At 55.3% G+C, this 23,170-nt stretch overlaps 1 protein-coding gene across 1 annotated transcript in view; it reads right to left on the bottom strand.

Moving 5' to 3' along the window:
• The window catches only part of LOC311159863 (polycystin-1-like), a gene marked incomplete at both ends in the record, with an annotated part of 35,445 nt that extends 20,569 nt beyond the window's left edge, over positions 1 to 14,876 (bottom strand). Inside the window, one exon of the mRNA XM_084216236.1 lies at positions 14,638 to 14,876. Within this exon, the coding sequence (XP_084072362.1) occupies positions 14,638 to 14,876 (239 nt within the window). The remainder of the gene's footprint in view (positions 1 to 14,637) is intronic.
• Positions 14,877 to 23,170: the final 8,294 nt, after the last annotated feature.

The raw sequence follows: 23,170 nt of genomic DNA, 5'->3' as shown, positions 1-23,170 counted from the left end.
CAAAGCTAAACAGGGTAGGGCTGTGATTGCAGGGATCTCTCACTGCCAGCACAAATACACAGCCTGGCCATTCACCCTTCTACAGCAGCAAAGTCACAGACAGCTGATGATTCACAATCAGCATTTTCCCTTCTACTACAGCCACCCCTTTTCTTTAATTATTCCATCTCTCTGGCAAGCAGCTCTTCAAGCAGTTTTTATGACACTTTTCCCCCTGATTTCTTCATCACATTGACAAGGACAGGGCACATCCCAAAGTCCCCTGTTTGATTTCTCCATCTGCCATGGGCTGGTAAGACATCCCAGGCTGGGCTTCAGCCAGGCTGGCCATTCCCTTGTATATGGGACCAGAACAAGGTTGGAACCCTCCATTCCTTTGGAGAACTCACAATAAGGCTGAGGTGGCTTCGTGGGCCTTGTTTGTGCTGGTTCTTCTCTTTTTCATTGCATATGCACAGCCAAGAGACATTTCCTTCCCAGGTCAATATGTACATCTTTGTAAATATATAGAAATATATTCAAAATTAAATATATAAAATATATAGAATTGTTGTCTACTCCCCACACATGGTGAGAATGACACTGGTACTGATTCTTCCTCTCAGAAATCTTTTCCTAATTAGCCAGTTTAAATCTTCCTCAGCTCAGGGCTTTTCCTAAGCTGCCCACCTGCTGATTCACCTGAACTCCAGGTGTAAGTCCAACACCCGAAGTCACCACACATCCCACAGTGAAAAACTCACCAAGAAAGGGCAAACAAACCACGAGAGACCCACGGGGGCACATGTCCCTGGAGCTGACAGGGACACCTTAAACAAGAGCAAGTCACACCCCTTACAGATCATGGATGTTTTTCCTACATAAAACAGATTGATTTTCTTCTTGCGGTTGTCGTTTCAATTCATGCTGGTTAAAACAGAAGCCCAAGGCTGATGCTTCACTTCAGGTTCAGGTAACTGTCTTGGACTGTGCCAGTTTAATGATTAAATCCAAAATTACTCTTCCCTATTCTCCAGAAAGCCACGAGGGTGGTTCTGTAAGAGGGTGTTCACGGCACACACAAACCACCCACAAATCTGCTTTGTTTAAAAGGGAAAGAAGAGCAAGGGAACACCGAGGCAAGGCCAAGACAAATGAAATGGCACAGCCAGAGCGGCCAGGGCGTGCAGTGTGCTCTGTGCCCCGCTCCCAGCCCTGGAAGGCTCCCAAAGCAGGACACCAAAGCGCAGCCTGAGCCCTCCTCAGCTCCACAGACACTCTGCAAGCTCTGGGTAAACATCCTGGCTAAACTTTGGACAGCACAGCAACATCCAGAGGGATGACACTCATAAATCAGCAGGAGGAGGATCTGCCTGCTCTCAGGATCGGCAGCAGACAGAGTTAAGCTGCATCTCTGGTCCTATGCTACACCAGCTTCTTGCCAAGGCTAAAAATTGCTCCGTGGCGTAATCACAAACCGAGGCAGAAGAGCGAAATAATAAATCTCATTCCCATGTAATAATAACAAGTTAGGTTTCCATAGCAGCCCTCTTCCTCCCAGGGACACTGCTGCCTGGCTGCCTGCAGCAGGGTTATGTAACCCACAGAGCCTCTGCTCCCAGGGCTGTAACCCAGCAGCACAGCTCAGCTCAGCCCAGCCTGGACAGACGGGGCACCAGAGCACCAGGAAACAGGAGCAGCAACGAAACCAAACCCCTGCAAACAACTGACAGCTGCTTAATGGAGGAAAAAGAAATCCCAGCACCATCCCGGGCTGTTTGTGCCACAGCTGAGTACACAGGTAGAAGAACAGGCTCCAAGTCCAGACTTCCTCACTTTTATGGGTTTCAATTGGATCCCACTCGGTGTTTAAGGGCATTGTTGAACTGCTAACACATTCTGCAGCATGACTAACACCAACTGGGTTATTTTTCACTCACTTGTGAAAAATTCCTGTACCTGGTCCTGTGGTATGAAGCTCTACAGCACTCATCTTTATCCCAAAAAGAATGAGAAAATACACTCAGTCTTTGTCCTAAGAACAGTGGTGGGATCCCTTGTCTCCTGGAATCATGACAATAAATTATAATCTCTGCTTTTTCCTTCCCTTCTGTTTTGTTGAAATCTATTATTGCCCTGTACCTCCTCAGTGAGACACAGACGCTTCCAGGTGTCACCTACATGGGAGTTCAGGCTCAAAACACAGAAGGCACCAGCATTGGGCCTTCTTTTGTTTCTTTTTAATCTCAAAATTTATGAGAGGTAGTCGACTCATGTTTGGGCTGGCAGAGCTGGACTTTTGTAAGTAATTGCATCCTTGTTATTTCATTAATTAAGACAACTTCTCTCACTTTTGTCTGAGTTGCTGGGGATTGACTACTGTGAGAAAAATACAGATCTTTCCTGAGTCTCAGGCAGGTGAAAGTGCAGACACTTCCTCCTCCAGGTCCTGGCCCAGGCACACAAAGGGAAAGGTGCAGATATATCAAATATCCCAGCAAATATCTGCTCAGCTCTACCAGATCATCCAAGCATCTCCTCTCAGAGGGGAGCTCCACCCTCAGCACAAGGCAAGAAATCCTGCACACACCAGGGCTACTGTGAGCTGTTAAGTGTGGTTTTGCTCCACATACCCCCATTTCCTTTCCAGCAACAGCACCAGAAAAAATACTGAGGAGAGAGCTTGTAGCTGAGGAATTCAGTGGATGATTAACTCCATCCTACCTATTAACCACTGCCTCCATTCCCTCCTGCCTCCTGGGAGCCCCAGATCTGGGCAGCAGAGCTGTGCCAGCACCGATCCCCCTGACTGCTGTGCAGAGTCTCAGGTGATGTGCACGGCTCTGGCTCTGAGCTACAACCCATTAAGCGCACTAATGATTAATCCAGAACCCCAGCACGGGTCCAGGACGGAACCTGGCTCCCCTTGTGCCACCAAATGGATCCTGCTGCCTGCAGGGACACCAGGAGCAGGGCCAGCTCCTCACAGGCAGGCACAGGGATGCAGGGACCAGCTGCTGCTATTCCCCCTCCACGCCAACCCACACCTCAGCCTCGGGGCAGGCTGGGAGCAGGGATGCAGCTCCAGCACCCTGAAGATGCTCCAGGGGCAGCTGGGTCCGTGAGCAGCCCCAGCCCATCTGCTCCCAGCGCAGGACCTCCCCACCACAGCAGCCCCACGTGTTTGTCACACTCTGCTGCCCCAGGACACGGCAGGGCTGGGACACAAACTCCTGTTTGTGTGACCTCAGGCAGCTGCGCTGCCCTGCGCACGCAGCTCCTACAGCCTCACCCTGCTGGCAAACAGGAAGGGCAGGCTCAGGCTGGACCTCTGCAAGAGTTTTGTCATGAAGGGGCTGCCCAGGGAGGTGGTGGAGTCACCACCCTGGAGGGGTCCAAGAAATGGCTGGATGTGATTTGTGGTGGCCCTGGCAGCGCTGGGGGAATGGTCGGACCCAGCGATCTTGGAGGGTTTTCCCAGCCCTAACAATCCTGCTGTTCCATGATTCTACTGTCACACAGCCTGTGGGCCAGCCAGAACTGGGGCTCTGAGGAGTTCAAAGAAGTGCACAAGTGGGTTTGCAGCCAGGAGGAGGACTGGAGCCGCCCCTGCCATCCCAAACTCCAGTGGACACACTGAAATGCAGCCACACTCCTCTCAGGAGCTGCTCCCTGCCCTGGACACCACTCTGACCTCCCAGCTGGGGCTGGATGTCTCTGTTCATGGGTCTGCCCTGAACAACAAATACAAACTGGGCAGAAAATGAAACTTTGCTTCTTTTTCAGATGCTTCAAAAGCAAAATTAAAGGTTCTCCAGCTGTGGGAGCACAGTGGGACCCTGCTGGCTCCAGGACCTGCCACTTGAGATGTTTCCCCAGCACAAGGCTGTGTTTGGTTCAGAGGATGAGGAAGAAGAGGCTGAAGCTCAAGCAGGGGTGGGAAGGCAGGACCAAGGGTACCAATGAACCTGTCAAAGCGAGCCCACATCTCCCTTTTGCTGCCCTGATGCTCACCTTGCTCAGGGGGAAGATTCACCTTCCCAAGAGCTGCTGGGGGATGTTCCACTGCCTCCTCACGAGGACAGCAGAGCACCAGGCAAGCAGGAATGACCAACCCAGGGCAGCCAGGCACTGAAGCACTCCACAAGCACCCAGCTCCCACAACCAACCAGGACAATGCCCAGTGAAGCCTCAGCCCCACGGCTCAGCCAGGGAGAGGGATGCAGAGGAAGCCCTGGGAGCCCAGCCCACAGCAGCAGGGTCAGCCTGCAAACTAAACAGGAGTCCTGCTTCCCCTGCTCCAGCCCTTAGCCAACACTGCCCCCAGTAGCTCGGCTCCCTCCCAAGCCAAGGGAAGCACTGCACTCCCCTGACTGCCCAGGGCAGCTGCTCCTGGCCTTGCTGACAGCCCCACGGCAGCTGCAGGATCCAGCAGCTCCAGGAGCTGCAGAGCAAGCCAGGAGAGGGAAGGGCAGCTCCAGGAGCTCCCCCTGCCCTGTGGGAGCCGAGGAACTGTGGTCAGTGTGCACAGGGAGCTGAGCAGAGCACCCACCTGTGAGAGGAGCATCCAGAGCTGGGCTGCCCATCCTCTAAAGGGGGACCGGCCACAGGTTGGACTCAATGAGCTCCGAGGTGTTTTCCAACCTAAACGATCCTGGATTCTGTGAAAAGATGCTCTGATGACTCCTGGAATGTCCTTCCCAAGCAGCCAGAGTGGAGCTGGCTGTGGGTCCTGCAGGAGGGGGTGTTGGGAGAGGAATTTCCAAACTCTCCCAGCTCCCTCTGAAGTGATGGGACCACGCTACAGACTTGGATGTGTCTGGCTAATCCACAGCGAGACAGAGCACAACAGTGGGCTCTGCTGGCTTGTTTGAGAGATCTGATGGCCAGTAATTAACCCTTTAACTGCTGCAAAGACTAACTTATTCCAGAGGGAAATATTCCCAGCTGACTGGCTGCACAGCACGGGGCATTACACACAAAGCAAAGCAAAGCCAAGTTAGTGCCACTTTAATTTGTGTCTCTGTCAGATGCAATCTGTGCATGGAATCAGAAGTTCAACTACCCAAAGCCAGGGGCACTGCTACCTTGACAGTTCATGTGCTGCAAGGCTCTGAAAGGCACAGAGCTTTCCAAGGAATGGTTAATTGCTGGGTGCAGGGAGTGACAGGAGGGAGCACAGGGAGGGCTTTGGAGCTCAGGGTCTGGCTGTTGGGCTACTGAAGTTATTGTGTTGTATAAAACACAGATCCAGGAGCCAGGGATGCTCCTGGCACTCCCTGCAGAAAGCAGGGTGTGTCCTCCCTCTCCATTAAACCTTGGCAGTTGTCTGTGTCAGCCCAGCAGAACCTCGAGTGCCACCCAGACAGTTCCAGCTTTGTCTCCTGCTGCTTGATCTGTGCTATGCCCTGCACAGCTTTCCTGCACACAGAAGCACCTTTCCTTCTAATTTTCCTTAAATAAAGCCCTTCCTCGCTGCTGTAGGAACACAATCCGCCACAGATACCAGCTACAGTGAATTTTCTTAACACAGATCAGAGACTAACAAAGCCTAACCCTTGGCCTCTTCCAGCTTTTGTTTCCCCACCTCAGTTTTGTCTACAGTAATTTTTTTAAGACTTCTGATCCAACCTTTGCACCGATCCATGCAATCAGAGGTCGCAGAGCTCAGCCTATAAAGCCACTGACTTCATGTTTTCCCTCCGTAGGAGTAAAATAATGTTCCCACACTCTGATAGGAACCTTTGCTCTGCACAGATTTAATTCATTACTTATGAATCTCTGGCCAACGCCACTCTCCTCATGGCAGTGGCTCTCTATTTGCAGTTCTCTCCAGGGAATCTTCTTTTTGCTGCATAGTGAAGGAGCTCAGAAGGGATCCTGACTAATGGCTTCACCAACTCCTGCTTATGTTAAGAGTCCTCTTCCAGAAAATCACCCAGGTAGCAGTAACAGGCTGTGCTCCACAACTGCTTCACAGAGCACTGGGTGGGAGCCAAGATATTTTCCAATGGAAACTCTTCTCCCAGGGAATCACTCTGCATCAGATTTCAGATGAGTGCTGTGTTTGGCTTTAGGGAATGGGAGAAGATTTCTTTTTAGCTGTGAGGGCAGTTCTGGGACACAAATCACTGAGGAGTCACTGTGCATGCTGCTGGAATCACTGAGGAGCCTGGGATGGCAGCAGCTCTGCCAACCTCAGAGGATCACGAGCAGGTCTCAGGTAAGAGCTGCCCTTCTGCTGTGCCTGCACCAATCCATGAGAGCCCAGAGCTGGTACAGCAATAGGAACCATGGAAGGTGCCATTGATTGCTCTTTCCGTACCCAAACTCCTCCTTTGCAAGCTCACTCTTTCCACAGAGCTTTCCAACCCTTTTTTGCATCTGGGGAGGGGTGACACCCAACTCTGCTGAGGGCCAGCAGCACCACGCTGCCTGCACAGGCTCTGCCACAGCTCAGAGCCTTTCACCAGGTCCCTGTGCCCCTGGGATCTGGCTGGGGGTGACAAGGCTATCACCACCCTAAAAACCCTGTCCCTCTCCTCTTCTGCTGAAACAAAAGCTTAAGCAGAGGTGTCTGAGGGAGTACAAAGCACGGCAGAGAGGAGGGAGTGTGGCTGCAGTGCTTTTCTTAGAGGCTCCACTGCACATCCCATTGTGGATTCCAGCTGTTCCCTCCAAGCCCCAGCAGAGGAAATGTGGCACACACACAGTGCTGGGAGCGCGTGGCATGGAACAGGGCTGTGACTCCTGCTCTTATCATCCCACAGAGATCCTGGCACTGCCTGCACAGCCTGCCTGGGTGCTTCCCTCTGCTCCTGGGAGCACTGGAGCAACCCGGGAGGGGAAGCCTGGAACATTCCCTGAGTGACAGTGCTGGTCCTGCGGCCAGCAGGACTGTGGGTGCCAGCCCTGGGCTGCACACTGGGCCACGAGCATCCCCTGCTTGTCTGGCACCTCTCCTGGCCACCCCACCTGAGAGCCACAATGCCCCACAGGGCAGTCCCCGTGCCCCTGTGCCAGGATGGGCACCCTGCTCTAGGAAACGTGGCATTTGTGAGCACCGGCAGCAGAGGCAGGAATGAACAGCTGGATTCTCCAAGCCACACGTGGAAAGGCTGCATTCAAGCCCTAGCACACACCCAGCCAGCTGCGAGGTGAAGGCAGAGGTACAAAAATACAAAAACAGGCACTTCTGGAGTGCTTCTTCAAGCAGCGTTTCTGTACTACAAAAATACACACTACAAAAAAAAAAAAGATCACGGGATTTTTTTTTTCCAGCTCTCAAAGGAACTCACGTGCTCGCACCACGGTTTTAGGGATCAAGGGATCATCCCCCAGCTCACCAGCCCGGGGCTGTCAGTGCAGCAATCTCCCGGGACAGCACACAGCTTTCACCAACCTGCCCCAAAGCAAAACCCGCAGCTCCAGCCCGGCCTCACTCCACCCCCTGGCCGAGGCGTGGTTTGAGAGAGAAACGCTCAGCTTTGGCCAACACAATCCGGCTGGGCTCCGCTTTCCCAGGCTTAGCTGTTCCTCGGGTTCCTCCCTCCGGAGGACTCAGCCCACACCCTGGGTCCGCTCCGAGGAGCGCCACTCCCACGGCCGCGGCCGGGCAGCCGCTTAACCCCTTCCAGGAGGAGCAGCACCCATCCCAGCAGGAGCAGCACCCATCCCAGCAGGAGCAGCACCCATCCCAGGAGGAGCAGAGCCCATCCCAGCAACCCGCTTAACCCCTTCCAGGAGGAGCAGCACCCATCCCAGCAGGAGCAGCACCCATCCCAGCAGGAGCAGCACCCATTCCCAGCAGGAGCAGAGCCCCCAAGCGCTGGGACAGGGCTCCACAGCATCCCTGGCATCCCCCAGGCCAGGGGCAGGATGGAGAGGAGCCACTGCCTGTCCCTGCAGGGAAAATACTGCTTTGCCTCTGGATGCTGGTCCCTGCCAGAGGAGCCCGGAGCAGCCACAGGGATCCTGCGGGAGCCAGGGCTGAGGGGCTGCCAGGGGATGTTGCAATGGAGCTGGGAAGAGGCCATTGCTGGGGATCTGCAAGTACCACAGCACCAGGGGATCACCCAATGCTCTGGGCTGGGAGGGACCTCAAAGCCATCCAGTGCCCCCCTGCCACGGGCAGAGACACGTTCCACTGCCCCAGGTCCAACCCAGACTTGGGCACTGCCAGGGATCCAGACAACCTCACAAGGAACAATTTCCTCCCAATATCCCACCCAACCCTTCCCTCTGTCAGTGTGAAGCCATTCCCCCTTGTCCTGGCACTCCATGCCCCCATCACAAGTCCCTCTCCAGCTCTCCTGGAGCTCTGTGGAGGACCAGGAGGTCTGTCCAAGGAGGTGGGCACGGGCTCGGGTAGGGCTACCAACCCCACCCTGGAAATGTCCCTTCCAAAGCAGGGATTAGACCCTGTGACTCCATCACAGACACACAAACTGCACTCACAGGGCCCAGAGTGCTTCTCCACACAGGGAGCCGCCTGCACAGGCTGGCAGAAAACGAGCTGCCAGCTGTCACCAGGAGAAACAAGGCCATGGTGTGGTGGCCAGGAACAATTTTGGAAGGATAGGAAGGGGCTGGCGGAGCCGTGGCTCGGATCCAGACTCTGTGTCAGCCCAGGCTGCCCTGCAGGAAGGAGCTGCTGCAGGCTGTGGCTGCTGGCAGAGCCAGCACAGCCCTGTCCCCACGGTCCTGCAGAGTGTCTGCCAGCACAACCGCAGTGAGAAACGAGGATCCCCCAGCTCCCAAACCTGCCCTGCCCTGCCAGAGGGCACCCACAGCCTGCAGGAACAGCAGGGCCACACTCCAGCACCCAGAAACGCTGTAGGTGGGAGATGTGCTACACAGAGTGAATGAACACCCAGTCCTGCCACCAGCCCAGCCTATCACACTGCCTTAGCACGGCTGCTAATTGACTTCAACATGACAGCAGGTTAAACACGATCACACAGCACCATATGCCACGTCTGAAACTTCCCTGCCGAGCTCAGCTCAGCGAGGCTTTTCCAAGGCCTGATGCCAGGAAGCAGAGGAGATTTACCTGTTCCTAACCTGAGGGCAACTATTTTGCTGTTAATGCAGTAGAAACAGCTGGCTGAGGAATTGTTTTAATTATGTGTTTTGCTTACCTGCACACTATCAAAAAGGATGTGATCTTTCAAGGGAAAGGGAAGAGCTGGGAAGCTGAGGAAGTTCAGCTTGCAGAGGAGAAGGTTGCACAGAGAGCTCACAGCACCTTCCAGTATCTGAAAGGGCCACAGGGAGGCCAGAGAGGGACTGTCCATCAGGACCTGTAGTGACAGGACAGGTCACTGAAAGAGGAAAAACTGAGGTTTGATATATGGAAAAAATTCCTCCCTGTGAGGGTGGGCAGGCCCCAGCACAGGGTGCCCAGAGCAGCTGTGGCTGCCCCTGGATCCCTGGAAATGCCCAGGGCCAGGCTGGACTGGGCTAGGAGCAACCAGGACTAAAGGCAGGTGTCCTGCCAAGAGCAGGGGAGTGAAATGAGATGCTCTTCAAGGTCCTTTCCCACCCCAACTATTCCAGGATTCTGTGATTCTATGACAGAATCTCTTTACTGGCCACGGTTCCTATAAATACACTGCAAATGCTACAGCTTGCACACTTTTGATGCTCTTCCTGATGACACCTATTTAAATAAACGTGAATGGCAGCAATCACATGAGTTTTGCTTTTTGTGCCCTTTGCAAAGCAAAAAATCAACATTATGTTTCAATTGACACTCTTAGTTTTGGCAAACAGGGATGCCAACTTCGCTTCAGCGTCTACGTCAAGAACAGTGATTCAATATGAAAAATGGGCTCATTCTTCACTGCAAAGGAAGGATGAGAAATGAGGGCTGGAGAGGTCTGGTGGGACACCACCACCCTCCTTTGGGACAGGCTATGACCTTCAGCACAGCTCGTCCATGCAGCTGAAGGGGAGCGTGGCCGGCAGCTCTGCAGCCACTGCGGCTTTCCAGCCTTGGAGCCACATTTCAGCAAGGGCTGGAGAGAAGGAGGGATGGTGGGGAGGGAGAGGAGGGTGGTTTGAGGTGCAGGGGGGAAAGGGTGGGCTGGTGAGCAGCAGCAGCCACTCCTCTGAACAGCAACAGCACCGTGAGCACAGCCCGGGAGCGGAGCTGCCAACTTTCCACTGGGGAAGAGACGGGAAATTTTCCCTCTGAGCCTGACAGCGACTGCCCAAAATCGTGCTGTTGGCTGTGGAGGGACTAACTCACAAGTGCTGTGTGCCCCAGAACCCACCCTACTGCCCACACTGCTCCATGCACTCTCCTCTCACAGAGAGCAAGATCCAGGCAGCTCGCAGCCCGCTCCACCCTGGCACTGGAATGCACGGCTTGGCTCCCGAGCTGTCCTTCTTCCCCTGCTCGCTTTGTTACTCACTTACTACAACTCAGATAAATGTTTGGGGACATGTGGAGTAAATAAAACACAAAATCAAGCTGAACTGCAACAATCAGTCAAAGGACAACAAAGCCCAGAGGAACAGAGAAAGGATGATGCCGAGACACGTTATGGAAACACGGCGTGGAAAACGTGGTATGACAAGAGATAAAACAAGGCATCCCATTAAAAGGGGATAAAAGGCAGAGGAGCATTAACAAACCATATGAGTTCCACCTTCTGAGTGAGTGGTTTTCTTTCAAATCCACTCTTTGTGAGAGCAGAATGAAAGCAGTGGAGTGAAACGCAAAGAGAGCTGCCGGGGACTTGCCAGCAGGAGAAGAGCAGATCAGCCCTCACTTTCACTCCAGCAAGGAAAAAGCAACACACAGAAAGAGACCACCAGGAAACTTAAAAATTTCAGGAAACACAGGGAAAAATCAGTGCAAACAGTGCACAGGAAAAAACACACCAGGTGTCAGAGGAAACCCAGAGGGTTTCACCAGCAGCTCGCCCGCCTCGTGGGGCTCCAAGAGGTTTAATTACAGTTCTTTAACCTGTGGGGTTTTGTCACTACCAGGGTTCGTAGGTTTGGGTGCACCAAACCACAGATCACGAAAGTGAGACATGTTGATGCTGCTTGGGATTATTCAATCACAACTTTTACCACAGAGCAGGAGCACCTTCAAACGTGCCTCTCCGGTGGATGCCTGTTCTTCCTGAGCTGGACATTTCTCTTATACACTTTGAAACACCACTAGGAAAAGTTTTAATTTTTAAGAAGTTTCTCAGTCGTGGGAACAGCACTGAGAGTTCTCTGAAGCTTTAGGAAGGAGCACAATAAACAACTCAGCCCTCTCTAACAGCGGAGCCCGTTCTGCTCTGACACCACACCACAGAATCGCCTCCTTGTTCACACTCAGACTATAGCTACGAGCTGCTTATGGGACTGGTCCCTTCCACAGGCTGAAAGAATCTCGCTGGCAAAATATTTATCTAGCACCTCATTTGGGCCTTTTTCCCTCTCCAAAATCTCTTACAAAAGAGAAACGCAGCCTTGTTTTCGCTGGGATATGGCTCCCTACAAGAATGACATTCCAGGCTGTCTCCGTTTTTTCTAGGAACGGCAATAGAGCTATTTTGCTTTTGTGGCCTGGACACTACTGCACAGACACTCCGCTGCCTGTGGGTTTACCTGAATTCGATTTTAATTTGAACTGGAATTCTTTTTCCCCTGATAGCTTCTGAAGACACCCCAAGCCTTGAAAAGGCTTTTCCTGCATCATGTAATAATATCAAAATCTACCAATCGCTGCTGACCCTTGAAATTTAAAACACCAGACTGCAGGTTCCTGAATCACAGGATCTGTTCATTTTAAGGTTTACTTAGGTGAAGTCACCGGCTGGGCAGTGCAACCCCAGGGCTCAGTGCCAAATCCACAAAAAACCCCACTGGGTTCTGGATGAAAGTTCTGATCCCCGCTTCTGCAGGAGCCTGGCCACAGCAGAGCTCCTCTGATCCCAGCTTCTCCTTCTCACCCATCCACAAACACTACTCCTTCCTAATCAGGGGAAAATAAAGGAAGTTTCCACTCCCATCCTTTTACATTGGGATTCTAATTTCCACTTCAAACCTGCCAGGACACCGAAGATGTGTCAGAAAGAATCCGTATTTGCAAGGGAAAGTCGGAAAGCCCTGATGAGATTTCTTTCCACTCCAGAAACGAAATAAGCGACAAAAGCTCAAGAAACAGCTCAGGCTGAAATAAATGCGAAGAAAATCCGGTAGCGCTGAGAGCAAAGCACTTGAAAAGAGATGGATCAGAGCATTCCTGGGATGCAGGAGCTCAGAAGTGCAAATGGAAGCCTTGCTCCCCCAGTTCGGATCCGCGGGCTGCGCACCGCGGATTATTTGGAAAAACAGCCTTTGCCGCTGGTTCCAGCCAGACTCTGTGTTACACTTCAAGAACCTGACTCTGGCCATGGGAAGGGGCCAATATTCCCACTCGGTCTGCCTGGAGACTGCTTCCAGCGAGGTATGTGGTGTCTGCGAGCAGCAGAGCCCATTTCCTTAGTGATTCTTTGGATGGGACATTTCCCCGCGCTCCCGGGAACAGCGCGGCCGCAGTTGGCATTTATTTCCTCAAAGTTGCTCCGTCTAAAACGTCGGATACAAGAGGAATTCATTTCCTAGGCCTCACTTCTACAGCCAGAAATTCAGAATCGCAGTTGCTGAGCGCTGCTGCAAGCAAATGGCCGGGAATTCTGGCGTTGGGAATTTTCAGAACTCAGCCTTCCCAAAGGCTGTTTTAGTTCAGAATAAATAATTTTTTGAAAAGGGGTTGTTGAGATATTAAAAAATATCTTTTCCTCCAATGAGAGACTATATAAATGTTATTTATCAGTCCGTGTTCAACGAAGGGAATGTGAAATTATTAGGCAAAACCACTTGCATAACCCCACTGAGCCAGGGTCCCTTCCATCCCAACAGAAATGAACCCGTAAACTCTTCATGGTCATAAGGAGAGGGGGTGCACCTGCATTCTCTGCCATGACCAAGGCCAACCAGGGCAGTAAACCTGAAAGAAACCCATTTCAGCACATCTTAGTCCAGCCCTCAGAACAGGACTAGCACACATTTCCAGCCAGCACACACAGTGATGAGCTGCCTGACAGGGATGACTCCACAGCCTGAATTCCAAACAGGAGCCCTGTGCCCTACACAAACACTTCTGCAATCAGAACATGTGCCACAAACACCGTCCATCTCTCTGGAACATTTCCCCTTCCTGTGATTTTGTTCACCTGCAAGAGCTTTATGTCCCACTTCCATCTGTCTCTGCACAATACCCAAAACATTCTGGGAGCTTTTACAACTCAGCGCCTCTGAACAACAATAACATAGTCTCAAACACTTACTACCAACATTAATAACCACAGAAACACATTGTAATAGCTCCAAATCCTCAAAAAGCCAAATGAAGACTGATCATCACAGCCTTCAGGAGGCTGCTCCACAGTGACCAGCGAGCAAGCCTGGGGAGCTGCAGAGCCCCATCTCAAACCAGCAACAGATAACAGAAATCCAGAACCTCCTTAATAAAAACCAGTCTTTTCCAGTTAGGGACTTTCTGCAACAAACAATGGCTGGTTTGTTTGCAGAAGTCTAAATATATCTAGCAAGAGAAGCGTTGGAAAACACCTTGGCTGCTGGATTTAGAGATGTGCACATTTTCCTGAAGTTAGCCCAGACACAGCCTGCAAAACCTACAATGTATGTTTACTGTGGTACTCCACGACTTGGCAGTATCTCTGTATGGACACTAAAAGTGGAAGCTTAGTTAAGAATATCCAAATAGAGAAGCAGACCCTCAAAGCAGCAAAAGACCACCAGACATTAGTTCATGTGAGATCAATCCACCGCGCCAGGCCCCACGTCATCTTCCTTATATGAATCACTCGATGCTTTTGTCTCGTCAAGAACTGAAAAGCTGCTCCCTACGGAAAACCAAACTTTTCCCCTACGTCTGTTTTTTGCGTCACGCAGCCAGTTGATTTCAGTGACAGAGCACATGGACCGTTCCAGTGCCCCTGCACCAACACGCCTGACTGACCTACCCACAACAGCCAGACACAAACACATCTGTCATCCCAGCCCAGGCTTCCCGGGAGAAGCGTTTGTTACGTGTGAGCTGCGTCTTTCGCACTGCTTCAAAGTGCGTTTAGCCCCGCAATTAATTCAAACGCTCCTTCCCGCACACCCTGCTCCCGTTATTCCCCGAGAACCTCCCGAACACGGAACCCCCCGAACGCGGAACCTCCCAAACCAAACTTCCAAACACGAAACCCCCCGAACCAAACTCCAGAACACGGAACCTCCCAAACCAAACTTCCAAACACGAAACCCCCCGAACCAAACTCCAGAACACGGAACCCCCCGAACCAAACTCCAGAACACGCAACCCCCCGAACTAAACTCCCGGCTCGGAGCCTTCCAAACCAAACTCTCCGCTCCGAACCCCCCGCTCCAAACTCCCGAACGCGGAACCCGCCGCTCCAAACTCCCGAACGCGGAACCCGCCGCTCCAAACTCCCCGCAAGGACCCCCCGAAGCAAACTCCGACCCCCCGAAGCGAACCCGCGGCTCGGAGCCGCCCGCTCCGTGCCCCCGGCGGCCCACCCCGCTGGCCGCTCTCCCGGTGCGGGCCGATGGCGGCCCCCGGCCGTGCCCGGTACTCACAGCGCGGTGGCGGCGGGCGGCACGGCGGCCCCCGGGCTCTCCACGCCGCGGGCCGAGCAGTTGACGGCGCAGGCGGGCGCGGCGCAGGCACAGCCCGGGGCGCAGGGCCGGCAGGCGGGGGCCGGGGTCGCGGCGAGCCCCCCGCACAGCAGCGAGCAGAGCAGGCACCAGCCCGGCAGTGGCAGCCGCGGGGCGCCATGTTTGCGCTGTGCTCCGGTGGCTCCATTTCCCAAAGGCATCTCTCCCTACGGGCATGGCATGGCCCCGGCGCGCCGCCGCCGCCCCGGCCGCCCGCCCCGCCGCGCTCCGCCGCCGCCTCAGCGCCCGCCCGCCATGGCCCGGCCCGCTGGGGCCCCGCTCGCCGCGCTGACAGCCCCGGCCCGGCCCGGCGCCGCTCGGCTCTGCTGCTCCGCCCGGCCGCGGCCGCCCCCGCTCCGCCTCCCGCCCGGCGGAAACACGGCGCCGCTCCAGGCCGGGCCGCCCCCGCTCCGGCCCGGCACCGCCGGCTCCCGGGGCACCGGCACAGCGCGCGGGGCCCGGCAGCTGGGGGATCCCGTGGGAAACGGGTGTCCCGGGAACAGCGGGATCCCGTGGGAAACGGGTGTCCCGGGAACACGGGGATCCCGTGGGATAGCAGTGTCCCGGGAACAGCGGGATCCCGTGGGATAGCAGTGTCCCGGGGGCAGGGTGATGGTGCGGGACAAGGGTGTCTCGGGAGAACGGGGATCCCATGGAACACGAGGGTCCCGGGGGACAGGGCTGTCCCTGGGGCAGAAACACCCGGGAGCAGGGCGTTCCGGGACGCAGGAGCCATCCCGGGGATTGCGGGCATTCTGAGGACAGAAGCATCCCGGGGAACATGAGCATCCCGGGACGGGAGAATCCCGGGGAACAAAGGTTATCCCCGCGGGGGGCAGCTCAGACACCTGGCAGGGAATTGCCTCCCAGTGCCTGGGCACGCAGGGCGGTGTGCCCACCTGAGCCCTCCCCGAGGCTGGTGCCCGTTCCCAAGGGCTGTGGGATGCAGTACGGGCTGCAGGGTGTGTGTCACGCCCCCAGCACAGCAGGTAACTCGGGTACCTCGGGGAGAGAGGAAGAATACCGCAGGTACTTTCCAGTGCATTTTTATTTAGCATGAAACACAGCAAAGCTGTCAGGTTTCAATGTCACTTTCACCCTGCGGTGGCCCCGGGCACTGGCTGTGGCTCAGACCTGGTGAGATCAATCCATCATCCCACTACGTCCCCTCAGGAAGCTGAATTATTTCTGATTTTAAGATATAACTAAAATAAAATCTCCATTCAACCAAAGGAAGCACCATTACAGAGGGCATCTCCCCAAAACCAGCCCCAGCCCCACTTGGAAAGGGTGGAACAGCTGTGACAGCTGATTATTGCACCCTGAGCTGTTGGTGTTTCACCTGTGCTGTGTTTACTCAGGACAGAGAAGGGTTAGCCAGGGTGATGGTTTGGGTTTGAATCAGGTAGGATTTTTGAAGGCACTTGTGCTTTTGGGTATGTGGGATTCTCTAGGCAGCAAGGGACTGACCCTTCTGCACTGTGTGTGCATCCACTGTGGGCTGTGAATCCCAGAATCACTGAGGTTGGAAAAGACCCCACCTCTGGCTCTGCCCAGTGGGAGTGACCCAGGATGGTCCTGATCCAACAGAATCTGTCAGCACCTGTGTGGTTTTAGCTTTGGGATCCTCCTGCTGAGGCTCTGGCTTCCTGTATGCAAACTCTGAGCAATCCTGAGACGCAAAGCCTGACAGCATCCAACCCCAGTCCTTGGCATGCTGCTTAATGTATGTGAGAATTTACTTTCCAAAAACATTTTGTGCCTTGAATGTTGGGCTTGAAATGTGCTTGAAAGACACATCATCCTGTGCATGATGTATTGTGCCCAAAATAGCTCCATGGTTACTATTTCCTCATGTGACTACCATATATTTATTTCCGTTCCCTCAATTGTAAATTGCTTTTTGTAGGGCTCTTTTCCCTTTCTTTTGTACTGATGCCCATATTCCTTCAGATAACAGCAAGGAGAAAATATCCTGTGTGTGGATTGTAATCAGTAGATTATAGCTGGCTAATGGAATCCAGCTGATGGAATGAAGTTAAGGGCTCTCCCCCAAAAGCCAGGGCTGCCAAGCTCTAACGAGGGCAGTGAGCAAGGAAATGCTTGAGTGAGTGTGCAAGGAGAGAGCAATCCTCGACACAGCGGTGAGAAAATCATTTGTTCACATCAAATCACGATTTTTCATCTTGGAGGAAAGTCTTGTGGCTGGGATGGGATGGGTTTTAAAACAGCAGCTGTGGAAAATGATGGAAGTGGAAAATGCACTCTGGGGTTGGGAGGCTGCTGCTCACTGCGAGGCTGGGAAGGGCTTGTTGTGGGGAAGGGATTCTGCTGGATCCTCCCACTGGCGGGAACAGGAGAGTTTCTCAACCCTGTTTACTCGAAGCAGAGTTGAAACCCCAGTGAAGAGGCTGTTAATTCTCCCCATCCTGCATGCAGGCACCCAGCACATCCCAGACACACCATGCTCAGCAAAATGTGACAGAGCTGTGGCTGAGCAGGAATGTCCCTGCTGCATCCAGATCCCCACACCACTGCAGATGGCTTTGGGCAGCCCTGTGGCACCCATTTCTGCCTGAGAAACACAGTTTGGCTCCTACAGGACCAGGTGCAGGTCCATGAGCAGCCAGTGCAGGAACCTGCTTGTCCAGGTGTGCAGCTGGAAATTGGATGGGAGCCTTCTGCCTCCAGCAGCACCCATCCACTGTTCCTCCTGTGGGTTTGCAAAAGGCAGGGACAAGGCCCCTCTCTGGTCCCTTGCCAAGAGCTGTGGGCCCTTGGAGAGCAGCTGTATTTATGTATGTGACCGTAACAGCTCCATTCGCTGTTATTTCCCCACTCAGCAATAGCTCTCACCTGGTGGAAGTTGCACAGCTGCTCCCAGCAAGTGTCTGGGGGAAAGAGCTGCAGTGGGAGTGGGACACAGGGGTCCCAGAGGAGCTGGGGATCCCTGTTCCTCTGGGGAGGAGGTGGCTCCATCCCTCCCTGCAGGTCGTTGCACAAAACGTGGCTGCATTTTGTGCCCCCCTTTCTTGTGTGATCACAGAATCGTGGAATTACTCAGGCTGGAAAGGAGCTCGAAGACCCCCGAGCCCAGCCATTCCCCCAGCCCTGCCAAGGCCACTGCTGACCCATGTCCCCTGGTGCCACATCCACGGGTCTGTTACATCCCTCCGGGGATGGGCAGTGACGCTCCCTGAGGAGTCACCCCCACAGGGACCATCTCAACACCCAGTCCTGGCTCCTGCTTCTCCCCTTTTTCCCGTCTCGCTGCTCCATCGTCCCCCCGATGGCAGCGGCGGACCCGGGAGCTCCCGTCGCCCCGGTGCCGGTTCGCGGGCCCCGGGCGCCCTCTAGCACCGCCTCCGGGATAGAGACCGGGAACAGGCCCGGAACGAGCCCGGGGATCGCGGAATCACAGAATCCCGTGGCTCCGAAAAGCCCTCTAAGAACACCCAATCCAGCTGCTCCTCCAGCAGAGCCAACGCCACCTCTAACGCGTGTCCCCAAGTGCCACATCCACACCTCTTTTAAAGGACAAGGGGAACGGCTTCCCGCTGACAGAGAGCGGGGAGACATCAGGAATTAGGAACTGATTGCTCTTCAGAGCTCTGAGTGCCTGCCTGCGGGCTGGCCGTGCTGCTCACACGCTGTCATTTTGAAATAAAACCTAATTGCCCGAGCTCACTAGATTCTTGCTAAGAGGAAATGTCCAGCCTTCCTTGGAAAACAAGCAGCCTTAAAGCTCGGAGCTCCATCGTCATGGTCATCACCCAGATTGTTAATTACCCGGAGCAGCGCCTCTGGCTCACACTCAGGTTGGGAATGTCACCTCAGGTGTGCCAGAGCAGAACGACAAAAGCTGCTGGATCCCACCCGTGTCTCATCAGCCATCTGCCGCCAATTAGCGCTGATGAACGTCTGGGCACTCTGAGGGCACTCATTGGCATGTCCCATGGCGGGTGGGAGCCCAGCTCCTCCTTGGCTGCCTCAAGAGCTGGGTTTGCCTTTCCTCCTCTGGTGCTCAGGAGCTGGGTTTGCCTTTCCTTCCCCACCTGGCTCAGGAGCTGAGTTTGCCTTTCCTTCCCCACCTGGCTCTAGAGCTGGGTTTGCCTTTCCTTCCCCACCTGGTTCAGGAGCTGGGTTTGCCTTTCCTTCCCCACCTGGCTCAGGAGCCGGGTTTGCCTTTCCTTCCCCACCTGGCTCAGGAGCTGGGTTTGCCTTTCCCTCCCAGGTGCTCAGGAGCCGGGTTTGCCTTTCCTTCCCCACCTGGCTTAGGGACTGGCTTTGCCTTTCCCTCCCCACCTGGCTCAGGAGCTGGGTTTGCCTTTCCTTCCCCACCTGGTTCGGGCGCTGGGTTTGCCTTTCCTTCCCCACCCGGCTCAGGAGCTGGGTTTGCCTTTCCTTCCCCACCTGGCTCAGGAGCCGGGTTTGCCTTTCCTTCCCCACCTGCCTCAGGGACTGGCTTTGCCTTTCCTCCCCGGGATGTGCCCGCAGCACGGCAGCCTCCGTCCGTCCCCTGGGTCCCTCGGGAGCCTCTCCCCAGCCGGCCCTAGCGGGTGACTTGTTCTCCAGAGCAGCAGCTTTACGAGCCTCTGCACATTTCCATGCTGCTCATTACCACTGTTTATTGTTTTACAAGGGCCCAGAGCGCTGCTCGCATCCCAGGGCTGGCCCGTGGGAGCTCTTGAGCTCTGCAGTGCCAAACTAATTTCCAAAGATGAGGGTTTTCAGGGATTTATTTGTTCCAGCTCCTTGGGCTCTGCTGTGGTGGCTCCAGGCAGTGCCAGGCTCAGGGCCACTGGCTGGGCTCGTGCTCCAGCCGCGGTCTGGCCGGTGTGAATCGTTCTGGGATGGAAATGGCCAAGTGTGCAGGGATAACAGAGGCACCTGTGACATTTACACCCTTGCTTTCGAAACCACAACCACAGTCTAACCCTTCCCTGGCTCAGGATGTGTTTGTGTACAGCTACAAAATACCTCAGATATTTCCAAGCTGACATATTATATTCCTAAAATATTCGATGCTGCTGAGGCACGTCTGAAAAGCATCTAAAATATACAAAATAACCTGGAAATATCTCATATTAGGGAGGCTGGGCATTTGCTCTGCCCTCCCTCTGTTTCAAAGGCCTTTTCAACATCCAACTCTTCATCCTGTCTCAAAGTCCTCGTGGGTGGCTGCTGAGCTGGGGACTGCCCTGCACTCGGCCCTCTGCTCCTGAAACCTTGGCTCGTGTCTGTCTTGGCACAAGGAAAATTCATGTCCTGGCCTCAGCCCAGTGCCAGCTCATTAGGACCTGGCACAATCACCCTTTCATGTGTGGGAGGGGGCACTGGGGGCTCAGGGCAGCACCCAGGTTCCCTGGGGATGCCCGTGGGGACAGGGCAGGCATTAGAGTAAAACTCTGCTCCAGAGGAGGGGGCTGAGCCCCCTTGGCTTGGCACTGGGGCAGAGCCCCCATCCCATCCTCCTGCTGCCCGTGGTTTGCTGGCAGTGTGGGTCCTCCTCTTGAACACTGTTGGCATTTTCATTGTCTTGGAGAGAGGGAAGGGGCTAAAGGGGCAGTTTGGTGGGGAAAGGAGGGCTCAGGCTCTGCCCCTGGGGCTGCACGGGCTGAAAGCTCCGTGTCTGCCCAGCTCCACCGTGTCCAAACCCTCCTGAGGAGCTGGGTGCTGCTCTTGTGGATTTGAACACCGAGAACTAAAGAGTTAGAAACAGGCTGGGCTCTCCAAACCTCCCCAGGGAAAAGATTGGCAGTGGCTGGAGAGAGCCACAGGTGGGAGCTGCCCCTCAGGATGGGCCAGAGAAGCGAAGGAGCCTGAGATGGAACCAGAGGGATTCTGAGGGGAAGAGATGGAAAATGAAATATCCAGACAAAGGAAAGAGGCTGCGATTGTAAGATTGGGCTTGGCAGTGTAAGAAAGGGAAGAGACAAAAGCAGTCTCTGAGCAAAACGCTGGAATTTAACTTTCACAGCTGCAGAAGGAAAACAATGACTTCCCACACAAAACTCACTGATGGGCTGCGCTGATGAGGAGATGTCTGAGGAATTTCAATTAAAAGCCAGCGACACTGACAAAGGCGATGAGATTGAAGTGTTCAGAGGTGAGTGAGCGATGGGAGGGAGAACAATAACCGCCGAGGGAGGGAGCGGTGCCTGCTGGGGGCTGCGTGGGCCGGGCCCTTCCCAAGGCAGCAGAGTCCTTGCCCGCCCTGGCAGGAGCTGGGATCCAGCTCCAGCTGTGTCCTGTGCCTGGTGCACCTCCCTCTGCTTCCCCGTGCCCTCCGTGGGGATGTGCTGGCTGCAGCAGGGCTGTCCCCTCCGTCTGACCTCTCTGGGGGATGTCTGCTCCTCTCTAGGATGAAACTGAGCTCTCTGGGATTGCCTGCCAGCCCCAGGAGCGCCGGGCTGCCCTCCCACACCTGCTATCCAGGTGATGCCACTGCCTTCAGGCTCTCCCTCGACAGCCACTCTGGAGCCAGAGCCCTGTGTGCCCTTGGCAAAGGACGTGAGCAGAGCTGGCATAGTTACACGAGACTGGGAGAGTCACAGAACGGTTTAGGTTGGAAAAAGCCTCTGAAGTTCATCCAGCCCAACTATTCCTCAGCACCGCCAAAGCCAGCTCTGTCCCACGTCCCCAAGTGCCACCTCCACAGGGCTGTTCAATCCCCTCAGGGATGGGGACTCCCCCCTGCCCTGGGCAGCTGTGCCAGCGCTGGGCAGCCCCTCCAGGAGGAAATTCTCCCAAATATCCACCCTGAGCCTGCCCTGGCCTGGCCTGGGGCCGTTCCCTCTGCTCCTGTCCCTGTTCCCTGGGGCACAGCCCGACCCCCCGGCTGTCCCCTCCTGCCAGGAGCTGTGCAGAGCCACAAGGGCCCCCTGAGCCTCCTTTGCTCCAGGCTGAGCCCCTGCCCAGCTCCTCAGGGATTCTCCAGTCCCTGCCCAGCTCCCTCAGCCCCTCCTGGTGCTCCAGCCCCTTCCCCAGCCCCATTCCCTTCTCTGGCCATGCTCCAATCCCTCCATGTCATGGAAGGCCCAAAACTGCCCCCAGGATTTGAGGCAAAGCTTCACCAGCACCCAGCAGAGACAGAGAAGCCCCCAACCCTTGGCTGGTGGCACTGCAGCAGGTGACAGCTGAGGCACCACGAGCAGCACATGGAAAGAGCCTGCAGCATCCTTCCTGCAGTCAGCATGCGAGGAAGATGAATATCCTCCAAGCTGGCACAGCTGACACGGTGCCTGGTGGGAATAGCTCGTCCTCGCAGGCTGCCTGCTGGAGAGACAGCTCTGCCCCCTCCGAGCTGGCACCAGGAGCTGGCACCAGGAGGGCAGCAGGCTGGGCAGGCTGCTGGGAGAGGCAGGGATGGGTAGAGCCTGGCCAGAGCCAGGGCATGGAGCAGCCGAGGCCGGGGAGTGTGGGGGCAGCTGTGGCACGAGCCAGCTTTGGAACCACCCGGAGCAGCAGCAGGAGGCAGGGAGGGAGGGAAGGCCTCACACCGAAATATCTCCCTGGCTCTGAGCACGGCATGGAACTTCTGGCACACAGAGCCCTGCCAAGATCCGTGCCAAAGAAAACAGCCAGATTGAGAGCCCTGAGGCGCAGTGTTTGTGCAGAGCAGCTGGGCAGAGCTCGGTGCTAGGGCCCGGGTGGGCTCCCGGTGTCTGCAGCCCCGTGCAGAGCTCTGCTCCCCGGCTGAGCAAAAGGCAGGTGCCATCCCCGTGGCTGCTGGCACAGGTGGCACTGGTGGCACCATCTGCCTCTCCCTGCTCACACCAATACAGCAGCACAAGGGCTCTCTTGGGCTGACCACCGAGACGGGGACAAGCTGTTTTTCTGCCTTTAAGAACAAATTTACATAAATGTAGATGGCTCGGAGCGCCGGCCCCGCTCAGAGCCCTGCCAGATGCCGCAGCCCCGCTTCCCCGAGGCACGCCGTATCTCCAGGCGTCTGTTGTTCCATTAAGCTATTTTTAGCAAATATATCCCCCTTAGTTCAGCTGCCGTTATCTGATTAGTTCCTGTAACTATCTGAGGAGCAACATCTCCAGGCGTGACTGCGATTCTGAGCAGGCTGTGTCTCTGCACACGCCTTTCCTCCAGGAGAGGAACTTGCCGGAGATGCTCCTCCTGGCCGGTGCTCCGAGCTCTGCCGAGGCTGGGCTGGGCTGGGGGCAGCGGGCCCAGCCCTGCGGCAGCCCGGGGAGCGCTCGGCCCCGGGCACGGGCGGGGTTATCCGGGAGCGCTTCCCGGCTGCTGCCGCCGATAAGGAGCCGCGTCCTCCGGCGTTGCCCCGATGCGGCGGCGATAAACAGCTGGCTTTGTTTGCTCCGGAGCGCGGGGCCGCCGATGGAGATTTCCACCATCCTCGCCTGGGGATGGGCGCGGGGCAAAGTCCGGGCGCGGCGGGGCGGGCGTGCCCCGAAGGTGCGGGGTGCCAGGGCAGAGCGTA

This window comes from Fringilla coelebs (genome assembly GCF_963513975.1).
Source record: "Fringilla coelebs genome assembly, chromosome: 16".
NCBI lineage: Eukaryota > Metazoa > Chordata > Aves > Passeriformes > Fringillidae > Fringilla > Fringilla coelebs.
This window is presented reverse-complemented; position numbering and strand designations above follow the sequence as displayed.